Source organism: Amblyraja radiata, chromosome 14 (genome assembly GCF_010909765.2).
Source record: "Amblyraja radiata isolate CabotCenter1 chromosome 14, sAmbRad1.1.pri, whole genome shotgun sequence".
NCBI classification, from domain to species: domain Eukaryota; kingdom Metazoa; phylum Chordata; class Chondrichthyes; order Rajiformes; family Rajidae; genus Amblyraja; species Amblyraja radiata.
Genome location: NC_045969.1, coordinates 1,644,503 through 1,669,753, shown reverse-complemented (window position 1 = coordinate 1,669,753; position 25,251 = coordinate 1,644,503). Strand labels below are relative to the sequence as shown.

Below are 25,251 nucleotides of genomic sequence, written 5' to 3'. Positions count from 1 at the left end.
TAGGGCTCTTAAAAATAGCGGAGATGTGGAGAAGGCAGGAACGGGGTACTGATTGGGGATGATCAGCCGTGATCACATTGAATGGCGGTGCTGGCTCAAAGGGCCGAATGGCCTACTCCTGCACCTATTGTCTATTGTCCAACACTTTTGTCTACCTTCGATTTTCCAGCATCTGCAGTTCCTTTTTAAACAACCTATGTTAACCTGTCAACAATCCACCACAGAACCTACGTCAGGAGAAGTCAAGATACGCGCATATGCGTCAAACCCACTGTCGGTCAAATATGTTCAACGTGCGGCGACCAGAAAGACGCTACGACTCTTTGGGCGACTGAGGAGATGACTCCCCGCGACCGTACAGGCGACACCCCGGCAACAGCCTAGATTCCTGTAGTCCCCAAAACAATGGCCTAAGTGGGACAGGCCCTTGAGCTGTCCTCCTTTAGCCCTGCACTGCACCAATCCGGTTAGAGTGGTATCGGAAGGAACTGCAGACGCTGGTTTACACCAAAGATAGACACAAAATGCTGGAGTAACTCAGCGGGTCAGGCAGCATCTCTCTGGAGAAATGTGAAGAAGGGTCTCGACCAGAAACGTCGCCCATTCCTTCTCTCCAGAGATGTTGCCTGTCCCGCTGAGTAATGCCCCTGCCCCACTTAGGAAACCTGAGCGGAAACCTCTGGAGACTTTGCGCCCCACCCAAGGTTTCCGTGCGGTTCCCGGAGGTTGCAGGTGGTTGCCGGAGGTTGCAGGTAGTGGAAGCAGGTAGGGAGACTGACAAAAACCTCCGGGAACCGCACGGAAACCTTGGGTGGGGCGCAAAGTCTCCAGAGGTTTCCGTTCAGGTTTCCTAAGTGGGACAGGGGCGTTACTCCGGCATTTTGTGTCTAACTTTGATTCACCGTCGGCAATGGTCAGAATGCGGTTGATCCAACCGGCAGCCCGGCGCTTTGACAGAACCTTCCATCCATTCCACATGTGTTCATTCTAGCATTCTCACCACTAATCCCAGGTGCAATCCATTCCAGAGGACTAATTCTAGAGTATCAATTATTCATTCTGAATCAAATCTAGATTTAAATAATTCTATATTATTAATTCTAATTTATTCATTAATTGTGGTTAATTTCAGATGTAATTATTCTAGATCATTAATTCTAGCATATCATCAATTCTAGGTTAATTCTAGTATATTAAATTTTGATTCTAGATTAATTCTCAATTTCATTAATCCTGGATTAATTCTAGTTCGTTCATTATTAATTCTAGATTAATTCTCACTGTAATTAATCCTAGGTTATTATAGACAATAGACAATAGATGCAGGAGTAGGCCATTCGGCCCTTCGAGCCAGCACCGCCATTAAACGGCCTGTCCCACTGTACGAGTTTACCCAAGAGTTGGATGATCAGCCATGATCATATTGAATGGCGGTGCAGGCTCGAAGGGCCGAATGGCCTACTCCTGCACCTAATTTCTATGTTTCTATGTTTCTATGTAAGAGCTCTCTCGAGTTAAAAAAAATATCAAACTGGTGGTAAGCACGTAGCATGTACGTAGCGGGTACGTCGGAGCTCGGGGACGTCTCGTAGCGGCTCGTAACGCTAACGGCAGGTACTCGGGAAACGCGGTAAGCTCGTGAAGATTTTTCAACATGTTGAAAAATGTCTACGAGAGCCCCGCGTACCCACGAGCGGCCATTACCGTAAATCTCCCAGTTCGAATCAGGGGAAACTTGGGAGAACTCTTGAATTAGCTCATACAGTGGGACAGCCCCTTAATTCTACTTTATTTATTAGTAAATTTACATTTATCCTTGACAAGTCTAGATTCTGAATTCTCCCTTATTGACGATTACTATCTAGATTAATTCTCAATGTATTTAATTGTGGACGATTCATTGTAAACATATTTCGCTTGGGCAGCTTACAGCCCAGTGGTATGAATGTTGATTTCTCTCACTTCAGGCAGCCTCTGGGTTCCCCCCTCTCTCTGTGTCCCACCCCCACCCTAGAATTTGTTATCACCAGCTACATCTGACAATGAAGATAGACATAAAGTGCTGGAGTAAATCAGCGGGACAGGCAGCATCTCTGGAGAGAAGGAATGGGTGATGTTTCGGGTCGAGACCCTTCGAAGAAGGGTCTCGACCTGAAACTTCACCCATTCCGTAAACGGTCTCGACCTGAAACATCGCCCATTCCGTAGAAGGGTCTCGACCTGAAACGTCACCCATTCCGTAGAAGGGTCTCGACCTGAAACGTCGCCCATTCCTTCTCCACAGAGATGCTGCCCGTCCCGCTGAGTTACTCCAGCATTTTGTGTCTATCCTCGGTGTAAACCAGCGTCTGCAGTTCCTTCCTACGTATTCCTCAGCTGCCGGTGTGGGATTTGAACCCACGACTGGAGTTATGGTCCTGGGCTTGTTGCCACCAGGCCGGTGACTGGAAACCATGTCCAGCGCGGCGGGAACGAAGGCTCGGGGATATTAGGTATTCCACACCGCGGCAGAAACCAGAGAGGATTTCAAGTGGAACAAATGGAAGAGTTCCGATTTCATAAAACAATTCCCATGTCATAAGATTTTGAAAGAATCTGATTTGCTGAAACATGATGACAAAATGAATTTGTCTGTTGATGTTGCTTGTCGTTTTATTAACACATTTGCATTTATATGGCATCGTAAAGTGATTCCTGCACCAGGCTGATCTGGCCAGCTGGTGCACACACACACACACACGCATGCACGCACACGCACGCACACACACACACACACACGCACACGCACGCACGCAAACACACGCACACACACGCACACGCACACGCACACACACGCACACACACGCACACACATGCATACACACACACATAGGAGTAGAATTAGGCCATTTGGCCCATCAAGTCTACTCCGCCATTAAATTAAGGCTGATCTATCTCTCCCTCCTAACCCCATTCTCCTGCCTTCTCCCCGTAACCCCTGACACCCGCACTAATCAAGAATCTATCTATCTTTGCCTTAAATATATCCACTGACTTGGCCTCCACAGTCTTCTGTGGCAATGAGTTCCACAGATTCACCACCCTCTGACTAAAGAAATTCCTCCTCATCTCCTTCCTAAAGGAACGTCCTTTAATTCTGAGGCTGCGACCTCTGGTCCTAGACTCTCCCACTAGTGGAAACACCAGCTGGCCAGATGCGGGGCAATCCAGAAGAATAGAAGTCTATTCACTGGAATTTAGAAGGATGAGAGGGTATCTTATAAAAACATATAAGATTATTAAAGGATTGGACACGCTAGAGGCAGGAAAAACGTTCCCGATGTTGGGGGAGTCCAGAACCAGGGATCACAGTTTAAGAATAAGGGGTCGGCCATTCAGTACTGAGATGAGGAAAAAATCTTTTCACCCAGAGAGTTGTGAATCTGTGGAATTCTCTTCCACAGAAGGCAGTGGAGGCCAATTCACTGGATGTTTTCAAGAGAGAGTTAGATTTATCTCTAAGGGCTAACAGAATCAAGGGATATGGGGAGAAAGCAGGAACGGGGTACTGAGTTGGATGATCAGCCATGATCATATCAAATGGCGGTGCAGGCTCGAAGGGCCGAATGGCCTCCTCCTGCACCTATTGTCTATGTTTCTAAGTGCACTCCTCAGAAAATGAAACTTAAACTGATAGATTTTCAATTAATTTATTGCTGCTAACTCAGGGCCACACGCGCCTGCTGTTCCCACTAGAAGGTGTGATTTATTATAACGTGAAATGTAATTAATAAGATTTTCTACTGAAGTGTAGCATTGAATATAACTTTATTCCTGGAGTTATTAACAAAGTAATTTGTTTTCAAGACACATTATCAAAGTTGGAAAAATCATCAGCGTGCCAAGTAAGTCCTGGTGTGATGCTGTCGCAGAGGGTGGCGGTTGTCTGATTGAGACGTATAAGGTGGAGAGGCTTAGACGTGGTAGACAGTCAGAACCTTTCTCCCAGGATGGAAATGTCAAAGACCAGAGGGCATTCGTAGCTTTAAGGTGAGAGGGGCAAAGTCTAAAGGAGATGTGCGGGGCAAGTGTTTTACACAGAGGGGGGTGGGTGCTTGGAACGCGCTGCCAGGGGTAGTGGTGGAGGCTGATACCATAGTGGGGTTTGTTAGACAGGCGCGTGGACACGCAGGGAATGGAGGATACGGATCACGTGGAGGGAGAGGGGATTAGTTTACTCTAGTCTATTGTCACAGGGTACAGGGAAAAGCTTGTTTTGTTTCTATACCAACCAGTCGTGGGAAAGACTACAATCCAGCGATCGAAGGGTTAAGGGCCTGTCCCACTTAGGGCGATATTTGGGCGTCACGCAGATTGCGGGCAAAGATTTTGTACATCCCAAAATCCTGGGCCGCCGCTCGCGACCACGTGTCATTGCCTGCGTCACCACGCACCGTGCGCGTGTCGTGCTTCGTGACGCTAAATGATAACGTGTAAATGACCTGCAAATTACACACAAGTGGGACAGGCTCTTTACAATCGAGCCATCCACAGTGGACAGTCTGAGGCCCCCCGCACTCCAAACACTTGTCACTTTACCTCCCCCCTTGACTCCATCCAAGGACCCAAGCAGTCTTTCCAGGTGAGGCAGAGGTTCACCTGCATCTCCTCCAACCTCATCTACTGCATCCGCTGCTCTAGGTGTCAGCTGCTCTACATCGGTGAGACCAAGCGTAGGCTTGGCGATCGCTTCGCCCAACAGCTCCGCTCGGTTCGCAATAACCAACCTGATTTCCCGATAGCTCAACACTTCAGCTCCCCCTCACATTCCGAACCTCTCTGTCCTGGGCCTCCTCCATGGCCAGAGTGAGACCCACCGTAAATTGGAGGAGCAGCACCTCTTATTGCGCTTGGGCAGTTTACACCCCAGCGGTATGAACATTGACTTCTCCAATTTCAGGTAGTCCCTGCTTTCTCCCTCCTTCCCCTCCCCTTCCCAGCTCCCCCACAGCCCACTGTCTCCGCCTCTTCCTTTCTTCTTCCCGCCCGCCGCCCCCCCCCACATCAGCCTGAAGAAGGGTCTCGACCCGAAACGTCACCTATTCCCTCGCTCACAGATGCTAGAAAAATCGAAGGCAGACAAAAATGTTGGAGAAACGCAGCGGGTGCGGCAGCATCTAAGGAGCGAAGGAATCGGTGACACAATAGACAATAGGTGCAGGAGTAGGCCATTCGGCCCTTCGAGGCAGCACTGCCATTCAATGTGATCATGGCTGATCATCCACAGTCAGTACCCCGTTCCTGCCTTCTCCCCATATCCCTTGACTCCGCTATCTTTAAGATCCCTATCTAGCTCTCCCTTGAAAGCATCCACAGAACCGGCTTCCACCGCCCTCTGAGGCAGAGAATTCCACAGACTCACCACTCTCTGTGTGAAAAAGCGTTTCCTCGTCTCCATTCTAAATGGCTTACCCCTTATTCTTAAACTGTTCAATCCTGACTACGGGTGCTGTCTGTGTGGAGTTTGTACGTTCTCCCCGTGAACCACGTGGGTTTTCTCCGGGCACTCCGGTTTCCTCCCACACTCCAAAGACGTACAGGTTTGTAGATTAATTGGACTCGGTATAAATGTAAATTGTCCCCAGTGTGTGTGTGGGATAGTATTAGTGTGCGGGTGATCGCTGGTCGGCACGGACTGGGTGGGCCGAAGGGCCTGTTTCCATGCTGTATCTCTAGACTAAACGAAACTGAAGAGTGGCCCATGAGTGTGGAGCAAAGGGCCATGCCTCCTGCAGCAGGAAACAACAGATGAAACGTATGGAAGCCGTCTGCAAGATCTATTCCGCAGATTTCCAGCAGCCATTTGATGTTGTTGGTGGCGTGAGTTTGATGGGAGGCTGGAAGTCTGAAATGAATGGCATGTTAGTGGGCCTTGCTGTTGCCAGCCTGAATGTAGAATGAGGTTGCTGTGTCCTGCACCTATATTGTGTATTGAACCGGGATCTCTGGCGCTGTGAGGGACCAAAACTGCACACAATATGATCCGTGGAGGCCAATTCACTGGATGTTTTTGCCATAGAGGCAAGCGTCTATGGAAAGACATTCTTGCCATAGAGGGAGTACAGAGAAGGTTCACCAGACTGATTCCTGGGTTGTCAGGACTTTCATATGAAGAAAGACTGGATAGACTCGGTTTGTACTCGCTAGAATTTAGAAAATTGAGGGGGGATCTTATAGAAACTTACAAAATTCTTAAGTGGTTGGACAGGCTAGATGCAGGAAGATTGTTCCCGATGTTGGGGAAGTCCAGAACAAGGGGTCATAGTTTAAGGATAAGGGGGAAATCTTTTAGGACCGAGATGAGAAAAACATTTTTCACACAGAGAGTGGTGAATCTGTGGAATTCTCTGCCACAGAAGGTAGTTGAGGCCAGTTCACTGGCTATATTTAAGAGGGAGTTAGATGTGGCCCTTATGGCTAAAGGGATCAGGGGGTATGGAGAGAAGGCAGGTACAGGATACTGAGTTGGATGATCAGCCATGATCATATTGAATCAGGCTCGAAGGGCCGAATGGTCTACTCCTGCACCTATTTTCTATGTTTCTATGTTTTCAAGAGAGAGTTAGATTTAGCTCTTACTGTTAATGGAATCAAGGGATATGGGGAGAAGGCAGGAATGGGGTACCGATTGGGGATGATGAGCCATGATCACATTGAATGGCGGTGCTGGCTGGAAGGGCCGAATGGCCTACTCCTGCGCCTATTGTCTATGTTTCCATCAGTAACTGTGGCTGCTGGGCGTGCGGCAGGAGCAGCAATGTGCACCATGTCTCCAGATACCGCCTGCTCTCATATATATATATATATATTGTGAACCCATTATGTTAGCTCTTTGCTGACAGAATTGACAATACCATGGGAATGGGAGCTCCTCTGCTCTGTATATTCTCACTAAACAATGTTGTAAAACAGTGTTAATAATATCTGACCCTACAGGCATGTAGAAGGCTGGCAAGATGGAACAATTTTATTGAAAGCATGAATCCTCCCGCTGTATAACACCGATTACAGTATTACCATTTTTATTTGCAATTTTCAAGTCCTATCAGAAATTCAGTGTCGGCTGCAGACCGCTGCAGGGAGCGGAGGGATCTGCCATTAATTCCACCCCCCCCCCCCCCCCCGACAACATCACCACACTCACGTACATTAGTGCTGGAGAAACTCAGAGGGTGCAGCAGCATCTATGGAGCGAAGGAAATAGGTAACGTTTCGGGCCGAAACCCAAAGGGTTTCGGCCCGAAACGTTGCCTATTTCCTATTTCCCAAAGGGTTTCGACCCGAAACTATTCCTATCCACATCCCTGTCCAAATGTCCCTGCCTCAACTGCCTCCTCTGGCAGCTTGTCCCCCTGCAACCGTCTCCCTTTGGATGAAAAGGCTGCTCTTCAAATTCTTATTGTCTTCCCCCTCTCACCTCTGTCCTCCAGTTCTCAGCTCCCCTACTCTGTGCATTCACCCTCTCTTGCCCCCTCATGAGTTTAGACATTTCTACAAGATAAACCCTCACCCTCCTGCACTCCAAGGGATAAAGTCCTAGTCTTCCCAACCTCTCCCTATAGCCCAGCCCTCGCGCCCTGGCAACATCCGCGCAAATCTTCTCTGCTCCCGTGCACGGTACCAAGAACGTTCCAGGCTCTATTTCCTTCGCTCCATAGATGCTGCCGCACCCTCTGAGTTGCTCCAGCACTTCTGTCTACCTTCGATTTTCCAGCATCTGCAGTTCCTTCTTAAAACGCGCGTTTGTTACTTCCCTCTGAAATCTGCAAAAGCCGGCGTGGGCGGGAGCGTGGGGGCGATGGCACGTGCCACGCGAGCGTGTGGAGGGCGGTGAATCTGTGGGATTCATTGCCACAGACGGCTGTGGAGGCCAAGTCAGTGGATATCTTTAGGGCTGAGATATAGATAGGTTCTTGATTAGTACGGGTGTCAGGGATTACGGGGAGAAGGCAGGAGAATGGGGTTAGGAGGGAGAGACAGATCAGCCATGATTGAATGGCAGTAGACTTGATGGGCCGAATGGCCTCATTCTGTTCCTATCACTTATGACCTTATGAACTTATGATTTCCAACACAGTGTGTAAGAAAGAACTGCAGATGCTGGTTTATAAACATTTATCATCAAAACATGCTGAGAAAAACATTTTTCACACAGAGAGTGGTGAATCTGTGGAACTCTCTGCCACAGAAGGTAGTTGAGGCCACAGTTCATTGGCTATATTTAAGAGGGAGTTAGATGTGGCCCTTGTGGCTAAAGGGATCAGGGGGTATGGAGAGAAAGCAGGTACAGGATACTAAGTTGGATGATCAGCCATGATCATATTGAATGGCGGTGCAGGCTCGAAGGGCCGAATGGCCTACTCCTGCACCTATTTTCTATGTTTCTATGTAAACTGAAGATAGACACAACATGCTGGACATAGTTTCAGATTCATCCCGTGGCGGGAAGACATGCCTGTACGATGCAGCATCAATTAATAGCTCAGTGCAAGCAACTGCAGGTGCAGGTTTACAAAACAAAGGCACAGAGTGCTGGAGTAACTCAGTCAGCCTCTCTGGAGAACATGGATCTGAAGAAGGTCCCAACCCGAAACGTCACCTATCCATGTTCTCCACAGATGCTGCCTGAACCGCTGAGTTACTCCAGCACTCTGTGAAACGTCACCTATCCATGTTCTCCACAGATGCTGCCTGACCCGCTGAGTTACTCCAGTTTCTTGTGTCTGTCGTCGGTTTAAACTGGCATCTGCAGTTCCTTCCTACACATATTTAAAAGACACTTGGACAGGTGGACGGACAGGTGGACGGACAGGTGGACGGACAGGTGGACGGACAGGTGGACGGACAGGTGGACGGACAGGTGGACGGACAGGTGGACGGACAGGTGGACGGACAGGTGGACGGACAGGTGGACAGACAGGTGGACAGACAGGTGGACAGACAGGTGGACGGACAGGTAGATGGATGGGGAAGGTTTGGAGGGATGTGGGTCAAATGCGGGCAAGTTGGGTGAACTTGTTTAGGCAACTTAATTGTTTAATTTAGTTTAGAGATACAGCGCAGACACAGGCCCTTCAGCCCACTGAGTCCGCACCGACCAGCGACCCCCGCACACTAACACTGGGGGGAGAGTGGGTGTGGGGGGAGAGGGGGAGTGGGGGGGGAACAAAGGGGGAACTGGCACGGAGTGGGATTTGTGGGGGGTGGGGGTGGGGGTAACTTTGGTCAGCACCCTTTACGTGCGGACTATTTGCACACATTGGGCACGCAGGCAGATACTTTCACTGAGACTTGTCACGTGGGACTATAAGGTATTCCATTCCATTCAGAAGCTGATCAGGCAGTTGCCAGGATTGTGAGCCGGCTGGAGATGGGGCTGACTGCCATATCGCTAGAGGCCATGAAATATTCATCTGAGCTTTAGCAGCAACAGAGGATGAGCTGATTTCTAAAGCCTCCGCGGGCAGCGGGCCGCTAATTCAGCGCCACCTCGTGCGTGGGATTACCGTGCTGTCCCCATCAGCACATTCTGCTGCCTCTCATTCTCCATCCATTCCCTATTCCCATTTCTCCCATCCAACCCAGCCCAGGACCACAGGCAAGTCACAGGCAGGTCACACACACACACACACGCACGCACGCACGCACGCACGCACGCACGCACGCACGCACACACGCACACACACACACCACACACACCGCACGCACGCACGCACACACACACGTACACACACACACACATACACACACACACGTACACACACGTACACACACACGTACACACACACGTACACACACACACGCACACACACGCACACACACACATACACACACTCAACACACAAACACACACACAATCACACATACACACACACAACACACACACACACACAATCACACATACACACACACACTCCCTGCAAGGTACGGCATGGAAACAGGCCCTTCGGCCCATCATTGCGACCACTGTCAGGAGAGTCAGGAGAGTTTTATTGTCACATGTCCCAGATAGAACAATGACATTCTTGCTTGCTGCTGCACAACACAATATGTAAACATAATACAGAACAGGAGATAAAAGTTCAGCGTGTCTGAGTTCATAAGGTCATAAATGATAGGAGTAGAATTAGGCCATTCGGCCCATCGAGTCTACTCCGCCATTCAATCATGGCTGATCAAAGATAAGACACAAAATGCTGGAGTAACTCAGCGAGACAGGCAGCATCTCTGGAGAGAAGGAATGGGTGACGTTCCTGCCTTTTCCCCATATCCCCTGACTCCGCTATCTTCAAGAGCCCTATCTAGCTCTCTCTTGAAAGTATCCAGAGAACCTGCCTCCACTGACCTTCTCCCCGTAACCTCTGACCCCCGTACTAGCGAGTTACAGTGAAAAGCTTTTGTTGCGCGCTAACCAGTCAGCGGAAAGACAACACATGATTACAATCGAGCCGTCCACAGTGTACAGATACATGATAAGGGGATAACGTTTAGTGCAAGGTCAAGCCAGCAAAGTCCGGTCAAATGTTCTGGGAAGGGATTGCCGATGTAGTTTGAGGAAGGATCTCGACCCGAGAAAAGTCACCCTCTCTCCAGAGATGCTGCCTGTCCCGCTGAGTTACTCCGGCATTTTGTGTCTCTCTTCGATCAAGGATAGTCCGAGGGTCACCGATGAGGTAGCTAGTAGTTCAGCACCGCTCTCTGGCTGTGGTAGGATGGTTCGGTTGCCTGATAACAGCTCACACACACAGTGGGAGCGCTGGCTCGTGTACACGTCTGTGGGATTTCCCCTCTGGATACCCTTGGTTTCATGCCTTGAAGCCAATTCTCTCTCCAACATGCGTCATCCCACCTTTTGCGAATTCTCCCCCAGTTCATTATTATCGCAGAACAAAAACACAGGTAATCAGCAGGTGGCCAGTTCCTCAGTGTCTGTGTTGGTGTCTGTGCTAGCGAACGTACACGATACAGTGACTGAAGCCTGCCCTCCCTCCCTCCCCTGCCCTCTCTCTCCCCCCTGCCCTCTCTCTCCCCTGCCCTCTCACCACCCTGCCCTCTCTCCCCCCTGCCTCTCTCCCGCCCCCCTGCCCCTCTCTCTCTCTCCCTGCCCTCTCTCCCCCCTGCCCTGGTGAGAAGGGATGGGTGACGTTTCGGGTCGAGACCCTTCTACAGACTGACTGACTAGAATTAACGTGAGCAAGGGGGAGGATCTGCATGGGGGGGGGGTGGGGGGAGGGGAGGGGGGTGAGGGGAGGGGAACGTGTCCACGGACAGGGGCTCAGGGATCCTGGACCCACACCGGGAAACGTAGAAACAGAGACAATAGGTGCAGGAGTAGGCCATTCGGCCCTTCGAGCCAGCACCGCCATTCAATGTGATCACGGCTGATCATCCACAATCAGTACCCCGTTCCTGCCTTCTCCCCATATCCCCTGACTCCATTAGCCCCAAGAGCTAAATCTAACTCTCTCTTGAGAACACCCAGTGAGTCGGCCTCCACTGCCTTCTGTGGCGGAGAACTCCATCGTTGGACATCGGCCCCCACTCTCTGCCACCGAGCTCAGTGTCACACTCTGCTGCACGATGGTCTGGACACACCACGGCTCAGTCTGCTCCGTCACCCAGGCCGCTAGCTAAATGCAGTTGTTGGAATGAATGGTGAGGAACAGCTCCAGCATGGATTGGTTTAATTAGTTAATTAGCAATCTGTGATCTCTGTTGCTGGGGGCAGAGTCATTAAGGGTCTTTGTTCAATGATTTACTGCAAGAATGTGATTGCACTGAGGTCCACAAGTTGCTGCATTAATGCTGATGCCAATGTGCCCACTTGGGGATTCACTATTTATTACTTACAAGAATGATGCCGGGATCAGAGGCTATTGGCTCTTAGGAGTGGTTGGATAAACTTGGATCTTTTTCTCTAATACTTGGGAGGCTGAGGGGCGACCTGAGTGAATTTTAGAGAATACTAGCCCAAGTGGGACCCTTTGGACCCTGTCCCTACAACGCAATATTCCACCACTCACCCGTTCCCCCAACGCAATATTCCACCACTCACCCATAGCCCTCAACTGCGCAGGCACGGCTCATTTCCCTTCATCCCCAACACTCTCTCCCCTCTCCTCCTCCCCTCCTCAACTGCCTCCCTCACCGCTCCCTCCTTCTCCTTCCCCTATCCTTAGTCACTCCCTCCCTTCCTCCCTCCATAGCCCTTCTTCCCCTCCCTTGAAGTCATTGCGAGGTGAAAGCTGTTTTAAAAAAAAATGTAAATTAGATCCCATTGTGATGTCATTGTGGGGTGGAGCACAGGCAGTTTATGTAAATGAGATCCTATTGTGACATCATAGCTGCTAACCGACACTGCAACATCAAGTGATTTTTTTCTCAAACTGGATTTTACAAAGTTAAACATGTGAATAACTTGTAAAATATAACATCAATTTGAACGAAACTTGATAAAAAACAAACCACAAGACAATTGTGAGTAAGGTGGTCCAGAAAATGTAGCGCTATCGTATACTGCTTTGGCGTAATTCCAGGAGCACATGGGCACGCACGCACGCACACACACAGAATCACAAACAAGATGAGAGTTTTAGTAATATACTAGACTAAGTGGGACCCGTTGGGTCCCAGCATCACACGGGAGGACTGGTCCCCAACGCAATATTCCACCTCTCCACCAATTCCAATATTGGTGGCCAGTGTGGGGGGGGGGGGGGGGGGATTTCTGGAGCACTAGTATGGGTGTTGTGAGCTGAAGGGACTGGTTTCCAGAGGGCTAGTATGGACATTGTGGGCCAAATGGATTCTTGGGGTGGCAGCTCAGTCACTCAAGCCTGTTGTGCTGGCAGCTCACTCACTCACGGCTGGTGGGCTGGCAGTTGACTCACCGGCTATTCCTTGAAATTCCATTTCAAGCAGGGTGCAAGGCCACTAAGGACAGCGAGTCGTGACCTCTCCCTCCTCCATCTTGCAGAGACTGAGCCACGCCCACACTTCTGGGTTTTATAGTCCCTCCCCCCCCCCACCAGAAGGGGCGTGGCCTTCATGGCGTGATTGACAGGAGAGAGAATCTCAACATTTCTTTAAACACTAATAACTCTTTTATTTTTCATCGATGGGAAAAATCCTCGGCACCTGATGAGCGGAGGGGGACTCTGAGTAAGATGGCCAAAAATCACAGCCGTATGTGGTAGCGTTTTTCTAAAATCAATATACAAACAACAGGAGGCGGCCAAGATCAGACTTTTAGTAATATAGATAGATATAGAATAATGAGAGGTGTAGATAGGGTAGACAGTCAGAACCTATCTCCCAGGGTGGGAATGTCAAAGGCTTTAAGGTGAGGGGGCAAAGTCTAAAGGAGATGTGCGGGGCAAGTTGTATTACACAGAGAGTGGTGGGTGCCTGGAACGTGCTGCTAGAGGTGGTGCAGGAGGCAGATGCAACAGTGGAGTTTTTTAGACAGGCACATGGATATGTAGGGAATGGAGGGATACGGATCATGAACAGGCAGAGTTTAGTTTAATCTGGCATCATGTTGAGTACAGACACTGTGGGCCGAAGGGCTTGTTCCTGTGCTGTTCTATGTTTATTTTTAGTCTAGTTTAGAGATACAGCGTGGAAACAGGCCCTTCGGCCCACCGAGTCTGTGCCGACCATCGATCGCCCGCTCGCACTAGTTATCCCACTTTCTCATCCACTTCCTGCAGACTTAGAAACATAGAAACATAGACAATAGGTGCAGGAGTAGGCCATTCGGCCCTTCGAGCCTGCACCGCCATTCAATATGATCATGGCTGATCATCCAACTCAGTATCCTGTACCTGCCTTCTCTCCATACCCCCTGATCCCTTTAGCCACAAGGGCCACATCTAACTCCCTCTTAAATATAGCCAATGAACTGTGGCCTCAACTACCTTCTGTGGCAGAGAATTCCACAGATTCACCACTCTCTGTGTGAAAAATATTTTTTTCTCATCTCGGTCCTAAAAGATTTCCCCCTTATCCTTAAACTGGGACCCCTTGTTCTGGACTTCCCCAACATCGGGAACAATCTTCCTGCATCTAGCCTGTCCAACCCCTTAAGAATGTTTTTAAGAAGGAACTGCAGATGCTGGAAAATCGAAGGTAGACAAAAAAGCTGGAGAAACTCAGCGGGTGCGGCAGCATCTATGGAGCGAAGGAAATAGGCAACGTTTTGGGCCGAAACCCTTTAGGAAATAGGAAATAGGTAACGTTTCGGGCCGAAACCCTCTGGGTTTCGGCTCGAAACGTCGCCTATTTCCTTCGCTCCATAGAGCTGGCTGCACCCGCTGAGGTTTCCTCAGCATTTTTGTGTACCCTTAAGAATTGTTTGTTTCGTAGTTTCTGTAAGATCCCCCCTCAATCTTCTAAATCTTGGGGGCAATTTTACAGAGAGGCCCGATATTCTCCAAACCCGCACGTCTTCGGAGTGTGGGAGGAAAAACCGGAGCACCCGGAGGTAAACCACGCGGTCACAGGGAATACATGCCAACTCCACACAGACAGCGCCCGAGGTCAAGGTCGTACCCAGGTCTCTGGCGCTGTGAGGCAGCAGCTCCACCCGCTGTTCCAGAGCCTCTCGATGGCCAGAAGGTGGGAGGCCACCAGTACTTCAGTGCGTGGGGACGTTGGACTGGAGCTAGCCTGTTGCACGGAGCATGAATGTGGAAATAATGAGGCCGTTTCGGGAAAGTCTTGCAATCATTGTGGCAGCTTTTAATTAACATATAGATTGGAGAAATCTAATTGTCGCAGAGAGCCTTGAGGGCAAGTCACGGAGTGCATTGAACGGGTCCTTAGAGGGGCTGATTCACCAACCAGGGAGCAGGCATTGAGATCTGGTTTTGTGTAAGGAGGAACGATTAATTAATGATCCTGTTGTAACGATCCTGTGGGAAAGACTGATCAAAGGATGGCACCGTTTCAAGATCAGTTTGACGGTGAGAGACTGGGGACACTTACGGATAAATCTCCATCTCTTGGTTTTCATTCGGGACTGAACTACATTTTTTTTTAGTGAAACAGCGCGGAAACAGGCCCTTCGGCCCACCCTCCGAGTCTGCACCGACCAGCGATCCCCACAGCTGGTGTCAGGCAACTGAGCCATCCTACCACAACCAGAGAGCAGTGTTGAACTACTATCTACCTCATTGGTGACCCTTGGACTATCCTTGATCAGACTTTGCTGGCTTTACCTTGCACGAAACGTTATTCCCTTATCGTGTATCGTGTAAATGGTTCGATTGTAATCATGTGTTGTCTTTCCGCTGACTGGTTAGCACGCAACAAAAGCTTTTCACTGTACCTCGGTACACGTGACAATGAACCACACTGGCAGGCAGTGACTAGTGGGGTACCGCAAGGCTCGGTGCTGGGACCGCAGCTATTTACAATATACATTAATGATTTAGATGAAGGGATTCAAAGTAACATTAACAAATTTGCAGATGACACAGAGCTGGGTGGCAGTGTGAACTGCAAGGAGGATGCTATGAGAATGCAGGGTGACTTGGACAGGTTGGGGGAGTGGGCAGATGCATGGCAGATGCAGTTTAATGTGGATAAATGTGAGGTTATCCACTGTGGTGGCAAGAACAGGAAGGCAGATTATTATCTGAACGGTCAAATTAGGAAAAGGGGAAGTACAACGAGACCTGGGTGTCCTTGTACATCAGTCACTGAAAGTAAGCATGTCTCACAGGGCCAGAGACCCGGGTTCGATCCTGGCTTTGGGTGCTGACTGTACGGAGTTTGCACGTTCTCCCTGGGACCGCGTGGGTTTTCTCCAGGTGCTCCGGTTTCCCACATTCCAAGAACATGCAGGTTTGTATGTTAATTGGATTCTGTAATTGTGGCTTGTAGCGTGTAGGATAGCAGTGTGCAGGGATCGCTGGTCAGAGTGGACTCGATGGGCTGAAGGGCCTGTTTCCATGCTGTATCTCTAAACTAAATAATAGTGGAGTTTAAGGGGCATTTAGATAGGCACCGAGATAGGATCATGTGCAGGCAGATGAGATTAGTTTAACTTGGCCTCATGTCCAGCACGGAGATTGTGGGCCGAAGGGCCTGTTCCAGTGCTGCACCGTTCGATGTTAGAGTTGCACTAGAGGGTGGTGAGACTGCTTTCAATGTTCACACTGCAGATAGACACAAAAAGCTGGAGTAACTCAGCGGGACAGGCAGCGTCTATGGAGAGAAGGAATGGGTGACGTTTCGGGTCGAGACCCTTCTTCAGACTGAGTCAGGGGAGAGGGACGGTCTGAAGACATGGACGGGTAAGGTGTGAAAATGACAGATCAAAACGACAGATCAAATAAGACGAGTTTAACTTGGCATGCTGTGTAGGAAGGAACTGCAGATGCTGGTTTAAACCGAAGACAGACACAAAATGCTGGAGTAACTCAGCGGGACAGGCAGCATCTCTGGAGAGAAGGAATGGGTGATGTTTGGGTCGAGACCAATCTTCAGTCATTAATTTTTTCCTCCAGCTTTTTGTGTCTTTCTTGAGTTTAACGGCATGATGTTGATTGAGCAAGGACTCTGTGGGCCGAAGGGCCTGTTTCTGTGCTGCTCTAAGCTGTCAGTCTCCTCCCTGGCTCCAGAACTCCGATGACAGAAGATGGATGAAGTCGGCAACTTCGGGTTTGTTTAGTAAACCACCAACGATATATTTTTGTCTGAAGAAAGATTAGCGCTGAGCCCCAGTAACTAACCCTGGGATTTGATGGTGTGCGAGGACTGGGTAATTGCCTCCAATTTTAAGTCCTTGCCGGATAAACTAAGTGAGCCATTAATTTTAATTTCAGAGCGCTGTTAGTACATTCTGCAAAACTAACGCAGGGCCCAACGTCAGGGTGGAAAGTGGCACTGCAGCCTGACAGCTCAGGGACAGCACAGAAACAGGCCCTTCGGCCCAACATCAGCCCCAGCCAGCAGTCGCTTTGTGTCACTGGAATTATTCATTCAAGAGAGAGCTACATAGGGCTCTTAGAGATAGCGGAGTCAGGGGATATGGGGAGACGGCAGGAACAGGGTACTGATTGTGGATGATCAGCCATGATCACGTTGAATGGCGGTGCTGGCTCATAAGGGCCGAATGGCCTACTCCTGCACCTATTGTCTATTGTCTAATCCTGACAGAATTAACCTTTGGAGCTTTGGCAGGTGGGGGGGGGGGGGCAGTCGAGTGGTACATTGGCCCCCCCACAATGTGGCTCTCCCTCACCCCCGCCCCCCCCCCCCCCCCCTCCCTCACAGTGCGGAGTCTCTTTAAGTACCTAAAGGGGCTGCTCCTTGCCTTCTGGTTGCACTTCACACCCACCGCCCTCATCTTCGGACACCCTGTGCGTAGGGGAGAGGGTTTGGGGCCGAGGATGTTCGGGTGGGGTTTGCTCCTGGGCCTGGCCAAGCTGGCCATCCGCAAGTCACTGCGCCAGGCAGGAGAGGGCTCTGCCCGAGCCGCTGCCCGCCCCTTTTCCGGGGTTACGTCCACACACGGGTGGGGTTAGAGAGGGGACTATGCGCTGTCCACGGGCACCCTGGGGGATTTCTGGGACCGCTGGGCACCGTTGGGGGTGGTGGTGGGGGGGGGGGGGTGGGGGGTTGGGGGGGTGGGGGGGTGGGGGGGTGGGGGGGGCGTGTATCCTTGACAAGGACGGGGAGATAGCTGTTTAATATTCAGTACTAAGAACACTGGGTGTTTTGTGTATTTGGTGGTGGGCGTGTTGGTATCGTTTGTTGTATAAATATTATTATTGTTAATAATCGGATACGTTAATATGTTTTAAACGGCGGAGTCTTGCTGTGCACGCCGTGGGTGCTGGGATGGGGCGGCAAGGAATGTGTAACGTTCCCAGGCTATCGGTGAGGGGAAGATTCTGCTGAGCTGTTCACAGCTGCGGTGTGAACTGAATACTAATGCATCGATCCCCACATATTTAACACATTCCTATCATTACAAACCAGGTAGACAAGAATGCTGGAGAACTCAGTGGGACAGGGCAGCATCTCTGGAGAGCAGGAGTGGTGATGTTTCGGGACAAGACCCTTCATCAGACAGATGTCAGGGGAGGGGCGGGGAAATAGAATGTAGTCGGAGACAGTAAGACTGGTGGGAGAACTGGGAAGGGGAAGGGATGGAGAGAGAGGGAAAGCAGGACTATATGAAGTTCGTGAAGTCAATGTTCATACCGCTGGGGTGTAAACTGCCCCAAAGGTAAATATGAGGTGCTGTTCCTCCAATTTGCGCTGGGTCTCACTCTGACAATGGAGGAGGCCCAGAACAGAAAGGTCAGTGTGGGAATGGGAGGGGGAGTTGAAGTGCTGAGCCACCGGGAGATCGGGTAGGTTTAGGCGGACTGGGCGGAGGTGTTCAGCGGAACGATGGCCGAGCCTGCGTTTGGTCTCGCCGATGTAGAGAAGTTGACACCTGGAACAGCGGATACAGTAGATGAGGTTGGAGGAGGTGCAGGTGAACCTCTGCCTCACCTGGAAAGACTGTCGGGGTCCTTGGATGGAGTCGAGGGGGGGGAGGTAAAGGGACAGGTGTTGCATCTCCTGCGGTTGCAGGGGAAAGTACCTGGGGAGGGGGTGGTTTGGGTGGGAAGGGACGAGTTGACCAGGGAGTTGCGGAGGGAACGGTCTCTGGGGAAAGCGGAAAGGGGTGGAGATGGGAAGATGTGGCCAGTAGTGGGATCCCGTTGGAGGTGGAGTTTCTCCAGCATTTTTTGTGTCTATCTTCGATTTTACCAGCATCTGCAGTTCTTTCTTAAGCAAACTATTTCTTTGCCATCCTCGGTAAAGCCCGGCACACCGACCATGAGGAAGTTGTGTGTAGGAAGGAGCTGCAGGTGCTGGTTTATACCGCAGATAGACACAGAGTGCTGGAGTAACTCAACGGGACAGGCAGCATCTCTGGAGAGAAGGGATGGGTGACGTTTCGGGCTGAGACCCTTCTTCAGACTGACTGACTAGAATTAAAGTGAGCAAGGGGGAGGATCTGCATGGGGGGGGGGGGGGAACGTGTCCACGGACAGGAGCTCAGGGATCGTGGACCCACACCGGGAAACATAGAAACATAGACAATAGGTGCAGGAGTTGGCCATTCGGCCCTTCGAGCCAGCACCGCCATTCAATGTGATCACGGCTGATCATCCACAATAAGTACCCCGTTCCTGCCTCCTCCCCCCCATACCCCTTGATTCCGTTAGCCCCAAGAGCTAAATCTAACTCTCTCTTGAGAACACCCAGTGAGTCGGCCTCCACTGCCTTCTGTGGCGGAGAACTCCATCGTTGGACATCGGCCCCCACTCTCTGCCACCGAGCTCAGTGTCACACTCTGCTGCACGATGGTCTGGAGACACCACGGCTCAGTCGGCTCCGTCACCCAGGCCGCTAGCTAAATGCAGTTGTTGGAATGAATGGTGAGGGAAACAGCTCCAGCATGGATTGGTTTAATTAGTTAATTAGCAATCTGTGATCTCTGTTGCTGGGGGACAGAGTCATTAACGATTCACAACTCTCTGGGTGAAGAAGGCTCTTCTCATCTCACGTCCTAACATGGCTGACCATTATTGTCTAAACTGTGGCCCCCTGGATATGTGGAACAATCCCACGCTCGATATACAGTTGGTCCCACATGTGGAACCATCCCTACACAAGGGGGGGGTCTGAGTACTCGGCCCTCGGTGCACCATCTCTGGGTTGCCCTTGGGAGGGGGAGGGTGGTGAGGGTGAGGGGGGGTGGTGGTGGTGAATCTGAGTCGCCCTGTGAGGGTGGGGGGGGGGGTGAGGGTGTGGGTGGGGGGGAAGAGGGTGAGTGGAGGAGAGGGTGAGGGGAGGTGAGGGTGAGGGTGAGGGTGAGGGTGAGGGGAGGTGAGGGTGGGAGTGTGAGAGGGATGAGGGTGAGGGGGGGTGGGGGTGAGGGTGGTGTGAGGGTGAGGGTGGGGATGGTGAGGGTGAGTGTGGGAGGTTGTGTGCCTGCAGGTACCACATCACCGTGCCCACATCACCGTGCCCACATCACTTGGGGCGACAGATGGGGACAGATGGCACAATGGGCTAAGTGTTCGGCTGGCGACCGGAAGGTAGCCGGTTCGAATCCCGCTTGGAGTGCATACTGTCGTTGTGTCCTTGGGCAAGACACTTCACCCCACCTTTGCCTGTGTGTGAATGTGTGTGAATGTGTGTGAGTGATTGGTGGTGGTCGGAGGGGCCGTAGGCGCAGATTGGCAGCCCTCGCTTCCGTCAGTCTGCCCCAGGGCAGCTGTGGCTACAGAAGTAGCTTACCACCACCGAGTGTGACTGAGGATGTGACTGAATAATGCGATGTAAAGCGCCTTGAGTATTAGAAAGGCGCTATATAAAATCCCATCCATTATTATTATTATCACCAACGCCCACATCACCGCGCCCCACATCACCACGCCCCACATCACCGTGCCACATCACCACGCCGTGCCCACATCACCGTGCCCACATCACCACGCATCACCGTGCACACATCACCTGTGCCCACATCACCACGCCCACATCACCACGCCCACATCACCGCGCCCCACATCACCACGCCCACAATCACCGTGCCCACATCACCACGCCCCACATCACCACGCCCACATCACACGCCCACATCACCGTGCCCACATCACCACGGCCCACATCACCGTGCCCACATCACCACGCCCCACATCACCACGCCCACATCACCCACGGCCCACATTGCCCACATCACCGTGCACCCACATCACCGCGCCCACATCACCCCGCCCCACATTGCCCACATCACCACGCCCACATCACGTGCCCACCTCACCCACGCCCACATCACTGTGCCCCACATCACCGCGCCCACATCACCACGCCCACATTGCCCACATCACCGTGCCCACATCACCACGCCCACATCCCGTGCCCACATCACCGTGCCCACCTCACCGTGCCCACCTCACCGTGCCCACATCACCGTGCCCACATCACCACGCCCACATCACCGTGCCCACATCACCGTGCCCACATTCACCGTGCCCACATCACCGTGCCCCACATCACAACGCCCACATCACCGTGCCCACATCACCACGCCCACATCACCGTGCCCACATCACCGTGCCCACATCACCGTGCCCACATCACCACGCCCACATCACCGTGCCCACATCACCACGCCACACATCACCGTGCCCACATCACAGTGCCCACATCACCGTGCCCACATCCCACGCCCACATCACCACGCCCACACTCACCACGCCCACATCACGTGCCACATCACCCGTGCCACATCACCACGCCCACGTCACCGTGCCCACATCACCGTGCCCACATCACCGTGCCCACATCACCGTGCCCACATCACCGGCCCACATCACCGTGCCCACATCACGGCACGCCCACATCACCGTGCCCACATCACCGTGACCACATCACCGTGCCCACATCACCGTGCCCACATCACCGTGCCCACATCACCGTGCCCACATCACCGTGCCCACATCACCGTGCCCACATCACCACGCCCACATCACCGTGCCCACATCACCACGCCCACATCACCGCGCTCGCGAGGAACAGAGACGGTTGACTGACCTTTAGCCTTTGTCTTGGTTGCAGCCGCTGCCAGCACAGAGAGAGAGAGCAGAGGGTGGAGAGAAGAGAGAGGAAGCGTTAGACAGGCAGCGGTTAGTGCGGCTTCAGACGAACCGTACCCAGCCAGGCCAGGCCAGGCCAGGGCCACCTGAGTGGGTACCGTTCCCCTGACACCAGGTGGGTGAAGAAAGCGACTATGTTAAACAGCGACATGCACGGGGCAGAGGCAGCAGGCATTGTTTCAGCAACCCCCCCCCCCCAACCCCCCCACCCCCCCCCCCCCCCCCCGACATCACTGGCTGAGGGAACGTGAGCTCACCCCTGCGTTACTGTGTCGGTGATGGCCAGTGATGTCCAGCGGACCAGTGACAATGAGGCAGAGTCTCCCTGGAGCCGGACTGGAGCTTGCTGTGCTTTGTGTGGCCAGCACCTGGGAACGAGGGGATAGTATGGCGGGGTGGCACGGTGGCGCAGCGGGTAGAGCTGCTGCCTCACAGCGCCAGAGACCTGGATTCAATCCTGACCTCGGGTGCTGCCTGTCTGTCTGCGTGGAGTTTGCACGTTCTCCCCGTGACCTGCGTGGGTTTTCTCCGGGTGCTCCGGTTTCCTCCCACATCCCAAAGACGTGCGGATTTGTAGGTCAATCGGCCCCTAGTGTGCAGGGAGTGGGATAGGATGGAACTAGTGATCGATGGTCGGCACGGACTCGGTGGGGCTGAAAGGCCTGTTTCCGTGATGTATCTCAAAACTAAACACATGCATCACATGTGATTAGACCAGGTGTCGGGGGTTATGGGGAGAAGGCAGGAGTATGGGGTTGGGAGGGAGAGATAGATCAGCCATGATTGAATGGCGGAGTTGACTCGATGGGCTGAACGGCCTCATTCTGTTCCAATCGCTCATGACCTTACGAGCATGAGCTTGGTGGGCCGAAGGGCCTGTTTGCATGTGGTGTCTCTAAACTAGGCATGGAGGCCATGTGGGCAGAGGGGGTTGGTGGCAGGTTGGGCAGACATCAACAACCTCTCTCTGCAGCTCAGGCTAGGGACCACCCGCCTCCATCTCCGTGGGGAAGGGGAGGTGGGCAGGCTGGAGGGGAGAGGAGTGACCCTGAGGGCCGGGGTGGAATCAGGGGTTACGGGGAGAAGGCAGGGGAATGGGGTTAAGGAGGGAGAGCTAGATCAGCCGTGACTGAATGGCGGAGTTGACTCGATAGGGCCGAATGGCCTCATCCTGCTCCCATCCCTGGTGGCCGTATGGATCTGGTTGCTGTGTTTCTGAACGACGGCAGGGGTTTCTGAAACAACCTGTGCTGCCCCACTCTCTCCAATTCCGACCAGGTTAGTTTGCACAAAATTAGGTTTCACCGACACGTTCATTTTGAAAATGAAAGCTGGGAATGACAAGCCATTGGTACACAAAATTGCTGGAGGAACTCAGCGGGTGCAGCAGCATCTATGGAGCGAAGGAATAGGTGACGTTTCGGGTCGAGACCCGGAAGGGTCTCGACCCGAAACGTCACCTAATCCTTCATCGGTCTGAAGAAGGGTCTCGACGCCATTAGGTGGTTTAAGAAGGAACTGCAGATGCTGGGACAATCTAAAGGCAGACAAAAATGCTGGAGGAACTCAGCGGGTGAGGCAGCATCTATGGAGCGAAGGAATAGGTGACGTTTCGGGTCGAGACCCTTCCGGGTCTCGACCCGAAACGTCACCTAATCCTTCATCGGTCTGAAGAAGGGTCTCGACCCGAAACGTCACCTATTCCTTCGCTCCATAGACGCTGCCTCACCCGCTGAGATCCTCCAGCATTTTTGTCTACCAGCCATTAGTGGGTTATAGACAATAGGCAGTAGGTGCAGGAGTAGGCCATTCGGCCCTTCGAGCCAGCACCACACGGTTATTAGCCTGGCACCTTCATCACGACCATCCAACGCCCGACTAACCAAATTCCATTACGTTCAAGGAGCAGAATTAGGCCATTCGGCCCATCAAGTCTACTCCACCATTCAATCACGGCTGATCTATCTCTCCCTCCTAACCCCATTCTCCTGCCTTCTCCCTCATAAACCCCGACACCCGCACTAATCAAGAATCTATCATGATCACATTGAATGGCGGTGCAGGCTTGAAGGGCCGAATGGCCTACTCCTGCACCTATTGTCTATTGTCTGTTGTCTATTGATATAATTGATATTGATAATTGATATAATTTAATTGCCACACAACCAAGGTCGGTGGTATTTGGGTTGCCAGCAGCGGTACAGTAATAAAGAACACAACCACAATAAAAATTTTACACAAACATCCACCACAGCATTCATCACTGTGGTGGAAGGCACAGAGCTTGGCCAGTCCTCCTCCATTTTCCCCCGTGGTCGGGACCTCCACCCTCCACAGCCGTTGCTGCGGGTGTCCAGATGGTAAGGGACAAAGTCAAAGTCAAGGTGAGTCCAGGATCGGCTCTTCCCAACCAGAGACCGCGGCTACAGGCTGGTGTAGGCCGCAGGCCGGCAGTCAAAGTTTTAAAGCACCTGCCGTGCCGCAGGTCTCTGCCTTAAAAATATCCACTGTGACCGTGTGGGCGGTGGGGACAGAGAGAGTAACTCTGGCATGCACACCAAGAGCTTCCTGCACCCACGGCACTCACCTCTACACACAGGGCCACCTCACAACCAGTGGTACTTACAACAGGAACAGGCCCTTCGGCCCACAATGGCCGTGCCAAACATCACATCAATCCCCTCAACTCCCCTCAGCCTGCACATGATCCGTGTCCCTCCATTCCCTGCATATCCACGCGCCCGTCCAACAGCCTCTTAAACATCACTATCTTATCTACCCCCACCACCCCCCCTCCCTGGCAGCGTGTTCCAGTGTAAAACACTTGCCCCGCACATCTCCTTTAGACTTTGCCCCTCTCACCTTAAAGCTACGAATGCCCTCTAGGGTTGGACATCTCCACCCTGGGAAAAAGGTTCTGACTGTCTACCCTGTCTGTGCCTCTCATCAAACGTCACCTATCCATGTTCTCCACAGATGCTGCCTGACCCGCTGAGTTATTAATCGTCATTAATTGTATTATGGTTATTAATTTATTGAAGATAGATGCAAAATGCTGGAGTAATCAGCGGGTCAGGCAGCATCTGTGGAAGAAGGAAATGGGTGAGGTTTCGGGTCGAGACCCTTCTTCAGACAGATTTATTGAATGTTGCTTATTATTCATTATTCTCCGTGTATTACACGTCTGGGCCCGTTATACTGCAGCGTTAGAATGTCATCGTTCCATTGTCAGTACACGTGGCAATTAAACTCTCTGGACTTGGGGCCAGATGCGATCGTGGTGTTTAAGAGGTTTTTAGATCAGAAGGGAACAGAGGGATGTGGATCACGTGCAGGCAGTGATTTTTGTCGTGTACGGCACGGACATCGTGGGCCGAAGGGCCTGTTCCCGGGCTGCACTGCTCTACCTTCTATGTGCAAGATACAGAGAGGTGTCAGGAATGCAAGAGACAACGCTGGGGCAAGGCAGCGAGTGAGTCTGCAACTCGCCCGGCCCAGAGTGTGCCTTCTGCCCTTTGTCTCTCTCAACGGGGAACTA

The 25,251-nt window shown here is 51.9% G+C and overlaps 1 protein-coding gene across 6 annotated transcripts in view; it reads right to left on the bottom strand.

The window, feature by feature from the left end:
* The window catches only part of cadm2 (cell adhesion molecule 2), a 1,169,873-nt gene that overhangs the window by 43,143 nt on the left and 1,101,479 nt on the right, over window positions 1-25,251 (bottom strand). For 5 of the 6 annotated variants that reach the window (XM_033032323.1, XM_033032325.1, XM_033032326.1 and 2 more), the window contains one exon: window positions 21,652-21,678. The exons of the other annotated variant lie outside the window; for it this stretch is intronic. In XM_033032323.1, coding sequence (XP_032888214.1) covers window positions 21,652-21,678 — 27 coding nt within the window. The remainder of the gene's footprint in view (window positions 1-21,651; window positions 21,679-25,251) is intronic. 6 annotated transcript variants of the gene reach the window in all.